We start from the raw sequence: 19,068 nt of genomic DNA on the forward strand, positions 1-19,068 counted from the left end.
CTTGGATTATGAGAACCAGTTTATTCTTGCTAGTTACTATTCACAAACAGGCTACAGAACATCTCGTATTCATGTTCATTTCTGAAAAAGGTGAATCAGCATCAGAGTGAATAACCGTTGGTCTGTTCCTCAGGAATTTTTAAGAATCTCTCTGGAAGTACCACGTTCCTAGAAGCTATCATTTGTGGATACTGACATGGAAAAATGCAAATGCAGCTGGAAAGTGGGCCTGTCGGCTATTCTTTATCAACTGCTTCAGTGAATTTCTGAAAATGTTCATTTTATATGCTTACATAATTTTATATTGCATTCCCCTACAGCTTACAATGAAAACACTCAGAGGTGAATACTGAACTTTGTATAAAACCAGTTTATGAGCAATTGTATTCCGCATGCTTGCTCAGTTGCTAATGCAGAAATAAAATTTCATAGCATCTTCCCTGAAACTCATCACAAATCTTTCAAGGGAGGAAAATGTTTCTCCTTCAAATTGCTCTGAAATGCATTATGAAAAAAAAGTCTAAAACTTTGGTAGAAGGGCGTAAGTATCAAAATTAAAAGATAAGTGTTTTCAGATTAATATGTAGACAAAAATATGTCTTAAAAGGTTACCTTAAAAAGTATGTAAATTATCCACAAACCGACAGTAATAATAGACTGCTTCAAAAATAAAGTAGTAAATTGAATACTATTTTTTCATATGCTATATATAGCTTTTTAAACTTTGCTTTTGTCAAGGAAATAGTTTTAAGATAAATGAGAACTATGCCACTGTCACTGCAGATCACAGGTCATGACCACACAAAAATACTTGTTTCTCATACCTATTTTAGGTTTTCAATGTTACAGAAGCCGAAATGTTGCTTCAGAATAAGTAGAGCATCACTTAAACATACCAGGAAATTTTGAGGATCATCTTGGCCAACAAGGAAAAACAAATATGCTTACATATTACTTCGGCATCTTCCTGACATTGAGGATGAGAAGTGTGCAATGGAGTAGTGCCACGTGTGATGAATTTGTTAGGAAAGCTTACTCTGAGCGCCCTCTGCTATCACCTACTAATTCAGTGGAAGGTGGGTTTGCCTCCTTGTATTAAATGGCATTGACGGTTTTCGTGTTGGACGGACAACACAACCATTCTAAAGGAACGTTATTTAGCGACAGTTGTTTCTTTCTGGTGTCTAGAAATTATGACTGAGGATGCTTTCACCTCCAGGGGAAAACCTGAATTTTGCTAGTCTTTGCAACTCTGTAATTCCCTGGGAGGAAAGAAAGAGGGGGAAAAGGAGAACTTTCTGTATTTGATTTCACCCCATTGCTATTTAATTTCTGCAGAGAAGCTTCACATAACTTGAAGTGCTCAGTATTGAGATACATTATGAAACATATGGAGTGTGGGCCACTTAGTCGTATGCCCAGCCAAAAAAAGCAAGAAAATAAACCAGTTCTCAAAGCTTTCCATTCAGCATCCAGGCAGTGACAGACTACCCGCTGTGAGCACTCCTGAGGGAGAGCTGGCGAGACCGCCCGCCCCCGCCGACAGAGGGCGCCGCACCCCCAACAAGCACCGCCCGCCAAGGTGCGTTCAAACCCCTCCCCCTCCGCCTCGCACCCAATGGTACGCGACCTCCCGTCCAGGTGGTCCCGCCCCCATCTCGCGAGAGCCCAGTGGGCCGCCAGCCACGTTTCGGCGTTTTCCACAAGTTTTTCTTCCCGTGTCTCTCCCGCCTCCTTTCCCTCCAAGCCAATGGCAGTGGGCGCCCCTGCTAGCCAGCCAATGGCAGCGAGCTGCCAGGCTCTCCCTCGCCCTTCCGGGCGCCCCCCCCCCGCGGCGCTGGGTAGCAACAATGGACGCTGAGGTGCACCAGGTGGGCGCTGCCGCCGGGCGCCGTCTCGCTCCGGGCTTCTCCGCAGGCGTGGGGCTGCGCAGGGGCCGGGGCTGGCGGGTGGGAGGGCGGCGAGCCGCAGGAGGGGGCGGTGGAGCCTGGGGCAGGAGGGCGAGCGGCCAGACGGGGCCGGTCCGGGACGGTCGGCGCGGTCTCCTGCCGTCCCGCGGTGAAGCGTTTGCACGAGTGAATAGAGGCCGCCTCTCTCGCAGGCCCTGCTCAATTATTACTGCCAAGAAGGCTACTTCCACCACGTCCGGGCTGCGGCGGATGCGGCGCTGGGGCGGCTGGGCAGCGATCCGGTGTTCCTTTTCTACCGGGCCTACGGCGCCCTGAGGGCAGGTAATGCGGGGCTGGGGAGCCGGTTGGTATGTCCTGTCCCTTCGCCGCTCTCCCAAAACGCTGGTCTTCCTTGCGTCACAAAATTCAGTCTTTAGTCTACTACATGGAAAGAAAGGAATGTTATGAAGTCTGAATGTGTTCCATGTTGAGATTACCAGTGTTTCATGATCTGTCACTGGCCCCACCCCCAGTTTGAATGAAACTCATCTAGACCGCATAGTGCTGAAGTGAGAAATAATGAGTATCCCTGTATTTTTTCTTTTCTTTTTTTTTTTTTTTTTAAATCTTTACATGAACGTGGGTCAGGTAAACAGGTTCTTTGGAGGGAATTTGAGCCCTGCCCAAATGCCCATTGTGTTGTATCACAAAGATAAATTTGCTTGTTCCAGCTAATATCTCTTCCTTTCAATGCAGCTGTATCTAACGTTGTATCTATCTGCCTCAGAGGAGCTGACAGCTAATACCTATTGGGAGGATCTTTGTGTACATTAAACTGTTTTGAGAAGTTTGTTTAGCTAAATCACAGAATACTAGCAAGTTACCCGAAGTGGGGGAGGGCTGTGGCAGGGAGATAGGAAGGATTCAAAAGATTTTGAGGTTGTGTAACTCCCTGACTTTTTTCTTTGGTTTACAATTATACGTTCCTATTTTTCAAGATGTTTTCTCTTCTACTGATGTTCAAAAGATTCATACAAACAAGGCAAAAATCTATATAAAGAAACAGGAGCAAAAAGAGCTGCTCAATGCCCTGTATAAAACAAATAATAAAAATTATTTTCATCTTTATGGCAGTTGGCAGAACTAGTACATAACTCCTTTCAAGTTCTCTGCATTGAGATGCTTTTTTCTTTCTTGTGTCTGTTTGAAAGACTTGCACAAACAAGTGAAAATGGAAGGAAATTAACTCTATTCCTGCCGAAACCAGGACAATATGTGAATAATGAAGGAAGTTATGAAGAAAGTGTTACCAAAAACACAGAAGAAAAAATTGAGAGAAAAACTTAAGTCAGATTGAGGTTTTGATGCTGATATTCTCTGTCTTGAAAAGTGTTATAGCCTATTCTGCACTTGTTTTTACTAGGTGACATCCAAGAGAGTATTCGACAGTTGGAGTCTATTAAAAACAAACAGGAGGTGTCACTTTGTACAATGATGGCTCTGATTTATGCCCATAAGAAGAGCCCTAATCCAGGTATGCTCATTAAGACAATACTGCTTAGTGTTTTAAACAGCTGTGTGTTAAGATCTGAGAGTTGTAGACTAATTCTGCCTAATTTAAAAAGGTATACTCCAGCTTTGCATTTGACACAGTATCTAGTACTGAATTGAATGACAGTTACGAAAATTGTCAACAAAATACCAAAACACAAAACTGTGAAGAGTAAGACTGAATATTAAAGTAAACTAAAAAGAATAAAATCTGACTTACCTGGCATGATGAAGAATCTTTTATGGAAAAAAAAGATTTGAATCAAGCTTCTTGTGATTGTTGTTCACTCTTGCCCGATACCAGTTCTTTTGAGCCGAACTGTAATTTAAGAAGTCATTAAAGCCATGCCATTTTTATCTTTCAAGTTACTCTGACCTTACAAGTGGAGAAAAGAATTTTGTGAACGTTGGTATTCCTTTCTCCAATCTAAAAACTGGGGTTATTTTGCTAAGAATTATATTCTCAAAACCACAGTTCGTTTATCAGGTAAACTGAGTTGTCATTAAACTATTGCCCTGGTATATTCCTGACTGTGCAGATTTATTACTGTTACTGACAACTTTGTTAAGCAGTATGATGTGAAACAGCTCTGACTAATGACATCACTCTTATTTGAGTCCCTGAGGACTAATACTGTAGGGCAGCAAAACTATCATGCATTTCAAGACTCTCTGAGAAAGTCATGGCGGTAAGACTCAGACATTTGATTTTAATAGCTTCTAAAAAAGGACCAGAAGTGAACATGGGTAAAAGAAAACGTTTGGCAGTAAGTCCCACACACTGAATGAAATTTCTGTGTGGGATTAACCTGATGAGAGCAACTGACAATAACAATGAGGATGTAAGAAACTGAGCTTTAAGAAATACATCACACATTTTCCAGGGATTCTGGAGCTAAATCATCTTGTGTTCAGCATTTTAGGTCTGCTCTACAGTTAACTGTTTACTTATTTGGCAGGCACTGGTATAAACGTGAACCTTATTGTCAAGTTTCCATTTATCTGGCAGGAGTCTCAGCTACAAATCTAAGATCTAACAAATAGTGGTGTTCTTGCACAAATGGCTATGTTGATGGGAACCCTCTTCTGTCTTTTACATCTGTACCTGATTAATATTTTTAATTGGGAGGGATTGCCTGTGTGTTTATCAATACATAATACAGAAAACAACGTTTGCTTTGGAAGCCCTTGGCTTATGTGCTGCTCTCTTGTAATATTTTGAGATACTATCAACAAAATCTCCGAACAAAATCTTTTCAGATCGAGATGCTATTCTAGAGTTGGATGCAAAAATGAAGGAGCAACGTAAAACAGCAGGACACCAGGCTCTGTACTTTGCTGGCTTATTTTTGTGGCATCTTGGTCGTGAGGACAAAGCCCGTGAATATGTTGATAGAATGATCAAAGTTTCTGGTGGTGGTAAAGAGGTAACTTTTTTTTTCCCCTATGTAAAATAGTAATAGGACCATGTGTACTGTGAAGCTAGACTTCTTACACCAATGCTACTTGGAGGTTTCCTTTAATTAACTGTTTTGTGTTCTAATACTTTCTTAATGTCATAAATTTGACAGGGCCAAGTAGAATTCCCATAATGATTTTTTTGTCTGCTAAGTATTCATTTTCACTTAATAAATGAGAGGTCTGCATTGACCAATGGAAATAATATGTAGTTATGCCAGTTTTGCTACTTGATACTGAGCATCATAATTCCTAGCAAAAAACTAAGTGTGATAGTCTCACTAGAGGGAGACATCTGTTTTCAATCTGAAGATTGAAAAATACCGAGAGGATTGGGGATTTAAATTTTCAGCAGTTGTTAAAGGCAAAATTTGCCTAGGGTTTTACTGAATGTAATTTATTTTAAAATCTATGTAAGTGTTGTATGTAGCAATAGCTTCTGCATTTATATACAGATATCAAAATTCACTAGAATCATTAGTCTTTAAAGAGGTTTGTGAAAACTTACTGTGTTATTTTTTTTAAAGGAGGTATCAGCTTGAATTCAAGGAGAGAAAAAATGAAAAAAATTTTTTTTTTGTAGTCAGACATCTTCAAGGCAGAGCTGTTAAAATTGAATGCATAATTGTTCTCTTACGACACTAGTATTAAATACAAATGTTGTGTCTGAATTGTTCCTCTGTGTGGTTCAGTACGTTGCTCAATTTGTAATCTACAGTTTTATGGTTTACATGATATTATGTGAGTTAGAAATCTGCAACTATTCTAAACATTAATTTCTGAAATTACATTATAAAATTAAGTAATGGCTTAGCTTTTTGAACTATCACTGATTATTAATTAAAAATGGTAGTTATTTTTAATTACTGGCTAATTTTTACTAATGAAGAAATAATTAAGGACATCACAAAGCATTAATATGTTAATTTCTAAAAAGACTAAGGATATGCCATTTTGGTAAAATAGCAGTATTTATGACTTTGCTTATTGAAACCATAGTAGTTGGTTTTTGTTTGCTTATTTTTGTTTTTAAGAGATACTATTTGGGAATATTTCTTAGTAGGAAATATTTCCAGCTGAAGTATTTAATGGATTTGAAATAATTTTTTTTTAGAATGACATGTACATAGAAACGTACATTAGCATTTAAATATATAGAAAACAGCTTTCCTTTTTTCTAAGTTCACTTATGCTTATACCTTTTCCTAGTTTGACAATACAAAGTTATGTGTACTTCAGATTTATTGGGAGGTGGTTAGGGGTGCTTGAACTTAGTGAAATATGATTTGCTTGGTATATACAGTTCCTTTTGATAAGATACTTTATGTACTCCTTATATAGAAGTAAAATACCTCCCTTTTCTTAAAATGCTTGAGTATATGAATTTCAGCCAGTTTCTGTTGCATAACAAAATCATGACCCTGATTGTTAGCAATTACAAAATATCGCTCTTGTACTAACCATTGAGTTTTAAATAAATGACTCACTTTAATTTTATGTTACAAAAGAGCTAGTGATATTTTATAGTTTAAATTTTTGTTTTGATGGCAATTATAATTTGGTTAAATAATCCAGCACTTCAAAATAGATTTGATTCACTTAAGCTATAAATGTCTGGCACAGATAAGAGAAATAGAATTTTAAAAGGTGAAACGTGTCTTTTCATTGAAGGAATTATTATTTGTAATTAATGAAATTTAAGTACTTTTTTTTTTTTTATAATACTGTTGGGGATTTGGGAAATGTCAGATCTTTGCCCTTCACACGCAGTTTTTTTCTTTTTAATCAAATAGTAGAGGAAAAAAACAAGTTTCTCTCCTTTTTTGGCACCCCATAAGTTTCACAGTGTCTGATATAAATAAAATTTTGAGAAAATATTCTGCAGAAGTGTTTGCAGAAAATATTCTTACAGTCTTATGCAATTACTTCTGGGAGGTTTTGTTCTGCCTGCTTAGCATGTTAGACTAGTTCAGTGCCATTGTTCTTTTTTGTTTGTTTGTTTTTAATCCTGTAAGTAAATATACTATTTGATTAATGCTGGAATGAATTACTAATGTTTTAGGTTATGCTGTAGACTGGTTATAATTTAAAATATATATTTTAAATAGTTAAAAATAGATACTTTCATTTTAAGTCCTATTTTATTTTTTGGTTATTTCTACTTATTACTGTATCTAGTATACTTCTTTTACTACCTAGTTAGTGATGAATTACAATTTATATTTTGTTTACAGGGGTTGATTTTGAAAGCATGGCTTGATCTCACCTGTGGGAAAGAAACTCACATTAAAAAAGCTGTGAAATACTTTGATGAAGCACTGCAGGAAGGCAATGATGTTTTTGCTCTGCTTGGTAAAGTAAGTTTCCTTCATGATTTTAATGCTTCCTAAATGTCATATTAGTCTTGTGGAGTGATTAGAGAGATGCTGAGAAGAGTTGTCTATAAGTGAACTTGTCCGAGGAGTAGAAATATAGCTCAGTCATACTCTTTTTGTTCAGAGGAAAAGACTAGGTTTTAGCAGAACTGAAGTTTGAATTGATTTATGAAATTGTTTAAGGGATATAGAACTGTTATCACACAAATTGATTACTAGCACAATACGAATATACTGGCACTTCTGTTTCCTGTGGTAGACAGCCCATTTTAAATAGTTTGTAGTTAATTTTAACAAGTAGCCGAGGTTCATAAGACTTCTCACTTCCTTTGATGATTAAGACAAAGGGGCATGCCTGGGTTGCAGTAATGGTACACTGTGTCTGTTACCATATACATAATTACGAATTTCTGGGGGCTGCTTCTTGTATGATTACATTTCTCTAGTATAAAACATTGCTGCAGTGGGATATTGCTTCACTAAATACGATTTCCACTTTTTTTTTAAATGAACTGGAGCTGGTAACTATTTCTTCCTGCACATCTGTATTTCTTTTAAGTATGTTAAAATGATGCGCTTTTTTCTTGGAATAAAATTAGCTACCAGATGATACTTTAGGCTCCATTAGACACCAATGTAAAAAGGAAAGGTATAGATTAAATACAGTCAGTTTAAATGTATATTGAGGTTATGATTTTACTATGTACATAAGAAAAACTGGTTTTATTCATGTATTTATATGTAAGAAATGAGGCTTCAAATCACCTCAAATTGTAAAAGTATGTATGATCTCTTCCTTTTTGCATGGAACACCTATCCACATGACAGAATTGCTGTGTGCCGTAGCAAAAAAGGAGGAGTTTATCACTGTAGTGTGATCATCTGTTAACATTGTTAATACTCTTTTTTTGATTATCATTAGTCTGTTTCAAGTGTTCGTTTTGATTATATTTCATTAACGGAGTGGCATGAATTGTTTTCTTTACACATTTTTCTGTTTCAGAGTATACTGATTGTTTATATCACAGACATTGTTACTCATTAATATAATGTTTGCTTAATATTCTAAAGCTAAATGCAGAAAAAATTGTTCAATGAAAATAAGAAGACTAAAGTTCAGGAGAGTGTGCACAGTACTATTTAGTTAGGCATGTGTGCTTGACTGTACGCGTACTGTTCAGTTCAATTACCAATATATCTCAAATTTAGTTACTGCAGTTAGATTTTAGGCAGACAGCTATCTTGCTATGGCTTAAGAAATTAATTCTTAGAAACTACTATGTGTTCACCATTTCTATCTCAAAAATATGAAATAAAATGGCATGCACACAGTCACCTGGAATATGGTATGTAAATTTTAAGCATCAAAGCAAAGTAGAGGATTTAAGCCCTAAATTGATTTCTACTCGAATTCATTTAAAACTGTGGCACTTGATACTTCTGAAGTAGTTTTGTATTTAGAGTACCCTGTAAGTTGCTTTACAATTAAAAAAATTTGTTAATTCTGGCAACAACAACAGTGACCTACTGAGTGTGGGTTTTTAGATGGTACATACCTCAGGGCTTGAAAAAATGTTTAATCTTTGGGTTGGGTTCAATATCCTAAAATTGTGAGGTGCTTTATGCAAAGTTATTTGAAACCTAATAAGAAAATTTTACTCTTCAGCTACATCTCTGTCTTTTTCTTGCTTGTAACTGACTAGTAACTTGTCAATGCTGCAATTACCTTTGTTATAGAGTGCTTACCACGCACCAGGTTTTACACGTCATCTTTTGCTATTTGATTGTTGCAGTATCTCTAGTTGTGGTTGATGCTGAAGTAAAACTATTACTTAATAAAAGATTTTTCTCTCGCTAGCGCTTTTTCCTGGTTTCTGTATGAAAGAATCTTCTCACCTACGTGAGTGTACAGGCTTTTGATGTGACTTCTCTTCCTTCCATTAGGCACAGTATTTTGAGGTTCGACAGAATTATTCAGGAGCTCTGGAAACTGTGAACCAGATAATTGCAAACTTTCCAAACTTCATTCCTGCTTTCATAAAGAAAATGAAGCTACAACTAGCCTTGCAGGACTGGGAGCAGGCAGTTGAAACGGCACAAAGGTTGAGTATGAAGTAGCACAGCACTAATTGTGTTCTTGCCATGTTTACGCTGTAAACTTTGAAACAAAAGTAGATAGGTTTCCGTTAATTTTTAATGAATTTGAATTAGTTAAATCAGTTTTTTTTTAAATAAATTTAAACTAAATTAAGTTTTATTAGAACCCAGCCTTGCAATTCTGTGAGGATACTACATCAATATGTGAATCCATTTTGGATGGAAGAGGACCTTTTTTGAGATAGTAATGAAGTAACAAAGCTGTGCTTTCAATTGAGAGCTATGACTTAAAGTGACTGTACAATACAAGTTATTTTATTCCCCTTTTAGGATAAAGCAGATGATTGAGCAAAGGTTTTGATTTGGTTTCTTTACATTCACATTTGTTTGGCTTTAGACTATTGCAGAAAGATGCCCTCAATTTAGAAGCCATAAGAATGGAGGCCCTGCATTATCTGTGCAGGGAAGGAAATGTATCTGAGGTGAGTCTCTTTATTAGCAGACTGTTGAGCATAACACAGCTTTTGCGGGGACTAGATGCCACATGCACTATCTTCTTTATGTCTTCTCCTCGTATACTTTGTCTGGTCCTGTGCTACACTGCTTATCTGCAGGAAGAGGTATATTCATCTATTCTGACTCAAATGGCTGCTCTAGCTTATTGTTGGGGTGGTTTCTGGATGCCAAGGGAAATGTAATTTTTTACCTCCATCTTTCCAGAGAACCGGAATCAAGCCAAACAGAAGTCTCCTCTGGACAGTTAATTGAATGATGTTGATTTGAATCATCAAAGTGATCTTTTATTGTTTAAATGCTCTTTTGATAAATTCATAAGTTATTGTAAGCCTTCCATTAATTTTAAGTATTTTATTAATTAAAATAAGGGAAATAATGAGGTCGTGTAGTGATAAATTTTTGGAAGGGCGTCATAGTCACTTAACAGTCTACGATGTTAGGTTATATAATCTGTGCTTTGTTCATCCTTTTTTGATGGTTACTGGGGGTTTTTTTAGCTCTAAGAATTCTCTTTAACTTTTCCTTCTACTCCCAAGATCCTTTTCTGCACAGGGACATATGCATGTATTTTGTACTTATGGTGCTTGTGCCATTTTTCAGGAAATTTTAAAATACATTATCTAAATTGTCATGAAAAAATCATTAAATAGTTTTAAATACCTTTTTCTCATTATGCAAAAATGCTGGTATAGTTTAAGTGGAGATTTAGCAAAAAAAGTAAAGTGTTTTCAGTGTTTTGTAGGTTTTTTCAAGTTGTAGAGGAAAAGGTATTTTAGGTTGTTTAACACATTTTTAGTTACTGCAAAGAACTCTTTAGTCATTAGTGTATTTATAATCAAATTTAAGTCTTACTTATGCACAATCATAGGAAATGTGGAGAAGCAGTAACAATTGCAGACTCAAATTCAATAAAGCCGTCCAGGAATGAAGCTTTCTGGACATGGTAGGGTGTAAACAAGAGATGCTGGGGTAAAATGTTACATGTGACTAAGACCCATGTCTAGGAAAAAATTAAAAAACCTGATGAGATTTAAACATGATTCAGGTGTCTACATCTAAAATCATATTTAAAAAAACATGTACCTTATTATTGTAACCCCAGAAATGTCTAAAGTATCTTAGGGGGGTTGAGAAACTGTGATGTTAAAAGTCTGAGCATCTTGAAAGTGCTTTGGGTTTGAGCATGTGTGTCTGTATCACACTGAAGCCCGAACAAGATTCACAGATCAGATTCGTCGGACTATCTTGCTTTATGGGACTCTTCCATTATATCAGATTCAGCTCAAGTCTTTCACTTTTTTTAGAGCATGTATAGAGGACACGTGATCTACTTACTGTCACTTTACTATTCCAAAGTATTTTTCTAGGAATTCCAAAATAAATCTAACTCCTAGCCCTGAAAACTTCTGAGTTTAAATTTCAAGATATTATTGCATTGTAAAATATGTGACTAGTTTTTAGGGAAAACTGTTCAGTTGTCCTGATTTGTTCATTCTTTCTATTACTTATGTTACTCCTTTTTCTCCAAGGCTTCAGCAAGACTGGGAGACCTAACTAAAGCACTGGACAGGTTAGAACCACGTAATTCGCAGCTCTTCTGTAAAATGGCTTTAGCTTTCAGTAGAACAGTGAGTATGCTTTTTTTTCTTAAGCAGCATACAACTATCTATCTATCCTGTTTTTTGTTTTATTTTCTGGTAGACAGATGTTAAATGTCTACTAAAAAGTAGAAGATTGCAGACAATTGAAATAGATTACCTTTTGTAGCCTTTGGTAACTACACTTTATAAGTTTTACATTCAGTATGAATTACAATATGTAAGCCATCTCATTTCAAAAATGATTTTAATGCTTGCTTTGAAATGAAAAACAGGGTTCCAATGAAAACACACTCAAATGTTCACCAACCATATTCTTAATGTAATAAAATGACAAGGTTAATCACATAGCCTTGAAACTGAAGGTTTCTTTAATGTTTGTATTTATCAGAATTGTTTTAAGGAAGCATTCAAAGCAACTATCAATTATTCCTTATTGTATGGTATTGTATATTTATGTTTGAATCCAGGACACTTTAATGTCACAATTTTTATAGAATTACTACAGATTATATTAGTCTTACATGAGATGTTGTTGTCTCAACTGCTACAGCAATATTCAGTGTGTTTTTCTAAGGGAATCTGAAAGATAAGAAAAACTTAAGGTTTAAAGATTATTCTTACCATTAGTGTGGCCGGAACCAACTCATCCTTCAACATACACAAACCTTAGTTGAAAGAGCATCTGATTTGGCATCTGACAATGCAGAATTTGCTACTGAACTTGGCTACCAAATGATTTTACAAGGGAAAGTGAAAGAAGCTTTAAAATGGTACAAGACTGCTATGACACTTGATGAAACAAGTGTTTCTGCACTAACTGGTAAGGTCTTACACTTTCTTTTTGTTTTTACTGGTCTTAAGACACAGACGATGCTTTTTGATCGTTTTCCTACTACTGCTACTAGGAAAATCTAGAACTATTAGAACAGGAGCATTGGGCAGTACTTCCTGATTCATGTTATGCTGTCTTCCTTGTAGCAACAGTTTCTCCTCACTGGATATGTCTTTTGGTCTTCCTTTTGAAAAGTGAAACTTTACTCTTAAATTAGAACTCTCAAAGTAACGGTAAGGACAGAGACATGGCTGTATAGGTTTTTTTTTGGGGGGGGGGTTGTGTTTTTTTTATTTCTGTAGTGCCTAAGAACTAGAGAACTCTTATGAACTACAAAAATAAAAAATTCAAGATAGAACAAGCTATCCATGGCTATATATGTGTCTAAATTAGATTGAAAAACATAATCGAGTCAAAACATCTGATACTTCTTATGTACACGTTATGTTCTTTAAAAAACATTACTTTTGATAAAGTACAATTGCTGTCAAGAAAATGGAGAGTACTTGCTTCACGGATTTTCCCCTGCATTTTTTCTCCTTGACTATGCCATTGCCTTCTAATCTGAAACTTAAAACAGTACGAAAAATTTAGAGGGTAGGAGTGGATTGTGTGTGTGGTTGGGGGTGTGTGGGTGGCTTTTTTTTATTTTATTTTGCTTCTTGTACTTGTTCTGAATTTAGAAGCCAAACTTTATGGTGCTTCTACTTAGTCGAGAACCAGTTGAAGATTTACTGTTTTAGACTTTGTAACATAAGGGACGAGATCTTTCCACGAAACTGCTTTATAGCATTGCATATATAAATGTATCAACTGTGTATCATCTATCCTAGGTATTTCTAAGTGCATAAAATCTGTATTACCATAAGTCTTGATCTATTCTTTCTTCTCATATCACCACTTTATGAAGAGGTTGAGGAGAGAAAAAGTGAATTCTGGAAAACAAAGCATGTGCTTGACTAAGACGACAAATCTGCAATAAAATGTTTACATATGTTACAGGAATTATCCGTTGTCAGCTAATACAAGGGCAATTAGAAGATGCAGAGCAGCAGTTGGAGTTTCTCAATGAAATTCAACAGTCCATTGGGAAATCTGGGGTATGAGACATCTTCCTTCATTAAAATACTTTGGTTACAATCTGAATTGTGGTCTACTAGCTACTTCGTGTTCTATATTTCAGTCACTTGAGCAGAGCGTTCTTAATGGAGTACCATTAAATCTAAATTTCAGTTTTTCTTCCTATCAATCTAAGTTAATGTGTTGCGTAACTTTGCAGCACAAGGCTGTTTGCTTCCAGAGCAAAAACATCGTTGCCTTCCTGCAGTGCTTTATCTCTGAAGATAAGTTTAAAATGTCAGGAAGGGAGGGATATTAATTATTTTCAGGATTTTGCGCTCAGAAAAACTTACAGCTTCTTGCACAAATTTAAGGAATGCATTGATATAATAATCAGTGTCATTTACAGTGAACATACTAAATGTCTTACAGTATCCCTAAATATAAAGAAGAAATGGCTAACATTAATAATTATGTAATATTGTATGAGTAACAGATGAACGTATGTGGAATATGGAGAATGTTTTATTTCTTTTTTTTCTGTAGGAATTATCTTTCTTGTGTGCAGTCCTAGCTATGAAAAAACATAAGAGACAAGAAGAGGTTATTGCCTTATTGAATGATGTTCTGGATACTCACTTTTCATCTTTGCATGGTTTTCCTCTTGGTGTGGAATATTTTGAAAAACTAAACCCTGATTTCTTGCTAGAAATCATTAGGGAATATCTTAATTTTTGCCCAGCACAGGTAAGCAGCTGTAGATCACATCTGTCTGAAAATGGAAATTATTCTTGGATTTCGTTTTGAGATCAGTTAATCATGAAGCAAAAACTTTGTAAATTTTCCCTCTTAAAATGTGAATTTATTTGAAGTAAAAATGTGTTTTAAGATATTATATCACTATTTAATCAAAATAACTATGAAAACACATCTTTTGTGAAGTGAGCAGGTTGAAATAACGACACCTGAGGAAACGTGGGGTATTTGTTTAATGCACTGTGTATGTATTTTTTTAGTATCTCTCTTGATCAGGAAACTGTAACAATACAGTGAATAGAACTATCTCAATATGAAACTAGGATGTTCACACGGACGATCCTATTGAAATATTTTTGTGAGCTCAGGATATCTTTTCAATACACATATGTTCTTTCTCCATTTCAGTTTCTTTTGTGTGTTGGTAAAAATAGGTGGAATACTACTGTCCTGTTTTGGCTGGGGATAGAGTTAATTTCCTTCCTAGTAGCTTAGGTTTGGATTTAGGGTGAGAACAATGTTGATAACACACCAATGTTTTAGTTGTTGCTAAGTAGTGCTTACGCTAGTCAAGGGTTTTTCAGCTTCTCATGCCCTGCCAGCGAGAAGCTGGGAGGGGGCACAGCCAGGACAGCTGACCCAAACTGGCCAAAGGGACATTCCATACCATGTGACGTCATGCTCAGTACATAAACTGGGGAAAGCTGGCCGGGGGCCGCTGCTTGGGGACTGGCTGGGCATCGGTTGGCGGGTGGTGAGCAATTGCACTGTGCATCACTTGCTTTGTATATTCTTGTTGTTGTTGTTGTTGTCGTTGTCTCTTCCCTTCCTTTTCTGTCCTATTAAAAACTGTCTTTGTCTCAACCCATGAAGTTTACTTTGGTTCCCCCACCCCCCCACCCCACGATTCTCTCCCCCATCCCACTGGAGGGGGAGTTGTGAGCGAACAGCTGTGTGGTGTTTAGCTGCCTGCTGGGTTAAACCACAACAACTACTTTTTTATATTATTATTACTAATTCCAAAGAAAAATCTCACTTACTTAGATGGCTAATTTTTTGTGACTGAATTTGCTTGTGCTAGTTTTGGCAACAAAGGCATGTAGAACTTAATAAATTGAATGGGGACCTGACATCTCGAAAGCAGAAGAAACACATTTAAAGTTTCTTTAAATAGTGTCTTCCTTAAATAGTTTTTAAAACTGTACATAAACAAATATTTATGGGAAGGTATATAATTAGACTAGAAATCTGCTAATGACAGGATAACAGGAGCCGGCTCCCGGCTATTTCAGAATAATAATCTAGCAGGCAAATAAGTAGTTTTCCATTGTTATGATCTGTCCCACCATCTATAATGAAATAGTAATGTTTGAAAGTCTAAAACATCAGTAGCAATGACGATTTCATGTCGCAGATGGAGATAAATAAGAAGTGTCATTCTATGAGGTAGTGTCTTGTCTGAAGGTTTCCCTGGGGTATATTCCAGAAGTACTTAATGGCGATGATGTTTTTTAATTTGGAATGAAAACTTTTTCCTGAACTATTGTCCATAGAAAGGTTTGTAAAAGAAAAGATAGGGTTTTCCTGAAGTTTCGTTCTCTCTTTATTGCAAAAAGGAGTTTGTGGTATTAGAAAGTGAGGAGTTTAGCCAGGTGGTGGAGGCTTCCAGTTTGATAGTGGAGGATTGCTTATTCCCCAGGTCATGCGTCCTGTGGAAATGTTACCTGTGAATGGAAGGATCTTTAGGTTGCCTTTTCCTTTTTTATATATAACAATTAGCAACTAGCTAAAGTAATAGAGGGAAATGAACAACATTTCTAATAATGAGCAGCTAAAATGTGATGCATTGTAGTAGCAGTTTACATGAAAGTAGCTATTTCTCAGCTGCTATTTTCAGTTTGTTGCTAGCAGTATGGGTATGTTCTGTGGCATAGAATGAGGGTAGGAGGGACAAGACCACAACCTTTTGTTCTCATCCTTCTGGTCATTCATTCCCCCTTCAGCTCTCTTGAAATTTAGTTCATGTTACCATTGTGTTGGATGAGTTGGCATGGTAATTCAGAGTATGTCGCCAAATGTTTATGGACTGACTCTTAAGCTTATGTCAGATCTGAAGCATTTTATCATCCTTGAAGTCCATGAGGCTTCTTGTGTTCCTGCTGATATCAAGAAGTTGCCCTCTTAAATCTAAAACATATTTTTATATTTCTTCACAATGACAGCTTTCAGCTTTTTGGGCTGAAGAAAATTAACAATGCTTTGCTGTTGCTCATTTGAGTCTAAAGTGAAGCTCAGACTTAGAATGAAATCTAAGTCCAAAACCTGTCAACTGAAGTGTTGTTTGTTTTGTTTTGTTTTTGTTTTTTTACTCCTAGCCTGCAAGTCCTGGACAGTCTCCTTCACCACTTCTCAAGCACTGTGCTTCTGTTCTTGAAACTGTGGTAAAAACTGTGCCTGGTCTTCAACAAGCAGTCTTTTTAATTGCAAAAGTGAAATACTTGTCAGGTAATAGTTATATGAATGGTTAGCTATCCACCTCTTTCTTTAATATAAAAAATTAATTTCACACTTCTAAATCATAATGAATATTTTTCTTTCACTGCAGAACACTGCAGTACGGCTAAGTGAAGAACATTTGCACTGTCTTTTTTGTGATTTGTATGAGCGTATCTTAATTGTACAGACACATAAATATGGTATTTTTTTATCTATTGCTTCCAAAAAAGGTCACTTATTGAATGATTTACAGATGGAACAATGGGAAAATAGCTTACCTTTGAGCTGGTTTTGATTTCATTTCGTAGCCACATAATACTTCATAGATGAGCTTACTCACTTTGCTTACATTTATTTAAAAAAACCCCAAATTATAAAATTGGTGAATAATTAATAAATGCTCTATATTTAACCACTGTATTTCATATCAACTATTTTTTTACTTTCCCTTTTTTAACTTCCTAGGGGATATTGAAGCAGCATATAGTAATCTACATTACTGTCTTGAAAGGAATCCTTCTTACGCAGAGGCACACTTACTGATGGCCCAGGTGTATTTGGCTCAAAACAATACTAAACTGTGTTCTCAATCCTTGGAACTTTGTCTGAGCTACAATTTTGAGGTGAGCTGGACAAAAGAATCCAGTCAATCATCTGAAGTTGTATGTTTTTGTATATAATAATTTTTAAACGGAACTTTTTATGACTCTTCCACTACAAGTTTAATGTCTAAATGTTTTTATGAACATGGTATCTGAATATTTATGAAAGAAATGACCATAAAGACAAAACTAATACCTTATTACAACATACTGAAATTGTTTTGAAATACAAAAGAAAGAAATGGTAGCTTTTTCTCAAATCTTTACATAAATATTAAAAACATGTTACATAAACAGAATTCGTAATTCCAGACTAACCTTGCAACAGTCTTTAAAAGCCAGCATAGAACGACTTGAAGAGTAATCCAGTGTTGTTTCTGGACTTTTTGCACAGATGTACAATTGCTGATGAAGATATGCACAGATGCATGAGGCGATCAGAAGGGGTCTGTAGTTACCTCTGGACAATTCATGCTGCATTAAGCACTCTTAAGTGTTAAGAGAGTAGCCATATGCTATGTTCTCTTCCATTAATGTCACATCTTTGTCCATCTTTTCTGTCCCATCAGGAGCAAATTTGGTAAATTAAGCACTGTATTAGAAAACTTCCACTGTTTTGCAGTGGTCCACACCAGTTTTATTTCTTGGGGCTATTACATTGCAGTATGGGATTTTTGATTTGTTGACATCAGTGGAACTTTATGTACAATTAACACTGAGTAGGGAACGCTCTACACAGCACTCATTAGGTCTGAGTTATGCTAAGTCTCTTGACAGAGCTTGGCTGAAAAGTGACAAACTACCATTTTCTTGCAAGCATGCTCCCATCTTGGTTCCTTCCTCCAAGTGATGCAAGAAAGCTGAATATTAACTACCTCTACGTTAACTACCTACTACGTTTCTTAAGTAAGAAACGCTGAGGTGCTTGCAACTTTGTACACAGTTACGTTTCCCTTATCGACATTTCCTTTTCATGTGAAGTATGTTTTAAGAAGGTGGAGAAATGGCAGGCAGGACTTGTGCCAAATGATTGTATACTTTTTTTAATTAATAGCGTAATGAAGTGTGCATACAGCAGTGTGGGAGATGTGTAAAATCCCTTAAAATTCAGTCTAGTTTCAAATAAAGCTGTAATGAATGTTTTTCTATCCCAAAGTCTCATCTCATGGAATAGTTTTTCTTTCTTAATTAAAACTTACTTAATTACTAGTTTGCATACTCTCTGAAAATTCTAATATTTTCATAAGTAAATTACTGAAATTGAAATTGGATTTATTTGGAGGAAAGAAGGAACTGAGGTCAATGTTAAAAAAAAAAAAAAAGGAAAATTTCTTTCAAGGGGTTTGAATACTATGCATAAAGTAAAACTTGGAATCTTCTTATATCATTATATTTTTTTAGGTGAGAGAACATCCTGTTTATCACTTAATTAAGGCCCAAACCCAGAAGAAGATGGGAGAATTATCAGAAGCTATTAAGACCTTACAGATGGCAAAGAATTTGCCTGGAATGAGAAAACCTACAGCTTCCTCAAAAACTAAAGGAAAAAGAATTGAAATCGATGCAAGTGATCGTGTGTCTGTCTTCCTAGAGTTAGTAGAAGCTCATCGTTTGAATGGAGAACCGGTAAGATGGCAAACTTGTTAAGGTATAATACATACCTGAAAACAATTTCCTTTTCCCATTAACAGAAGTGTCTATCCCCTAGTTCAGAACAGAAAAGCATCACTTCTTTTACCAAGAGGATTTGCTTGGTAAATTTCCAAGATGTTAATACCTGACTTGACAGCTTGTACCTTAAATTGTACAGAGGGAAAAAAACTACCTGCAGGTGCT

The 19,068-nt window shown here is 36.1% G+C and overlaps 1 protein-coding gene across 1 annotated transcript in view; it reads left to right on the top strand.

Moving 5' to 3' along the window:
* The first annotated feature begins 1,750 nt into the window (after positions 1-1,750).
* Positions 1,751-19,068, top strand: part of TTC21B (tetratricopeptide repeat domain 21B) — a 45,798-nt gene continuing 28,480 nt past the window's right edge. The window contains 15 exon segments of the mRNA XM_076342720.1: positions 1,751-1,816; positions 1,818-1,871; positions 2,102-2,231; positions 3,313-3,423; positions 4,701-4,867; positions 7,133-7,255; positions 9,218-9,375; positions 9,768-9,852; positions 11,416-11,514; positions 12,115-12,307; positions 13,322-13,419; positions 13,925-14,125; positions 16,510-16,639; positions 17,096-17,253; positions 18,634-18,858. Coding sequence (XP_076198835.1) covers positions 1,751-1,816; positions 1,818-1,871; positions 2,102-2,231; positions 3,313-3,423; positions 4,701-4,867; positions 7,133-7,255; positions 9,218-9,375; positions 9,768-9,852; positions 11,416-11,514; positions 12,115-12,307; positions 13,322-13,419; positions 13,925-14,125; positions 16,510-16,639; positions 17,096-17,253; positions 18,634-18,858 — 1,998 coding nt within the window.

The sequence above is a fragment of the Aptenodytes patagonicus genome, chromosome 6 (assembly GCF_965638725.1).
Source record: "Aptenodytes patagonicus chromosome 6, bAptPat1.pri.cur, whole genome shotgun sequence".
Taxonomy (NCBI): domain Eukaryota; kingdom Metazoa; phylum Chordata; class Aves; order Sphenisciformes; family Spheniscidae; genus Aptenodytes; species Aptenodytes patagonicus.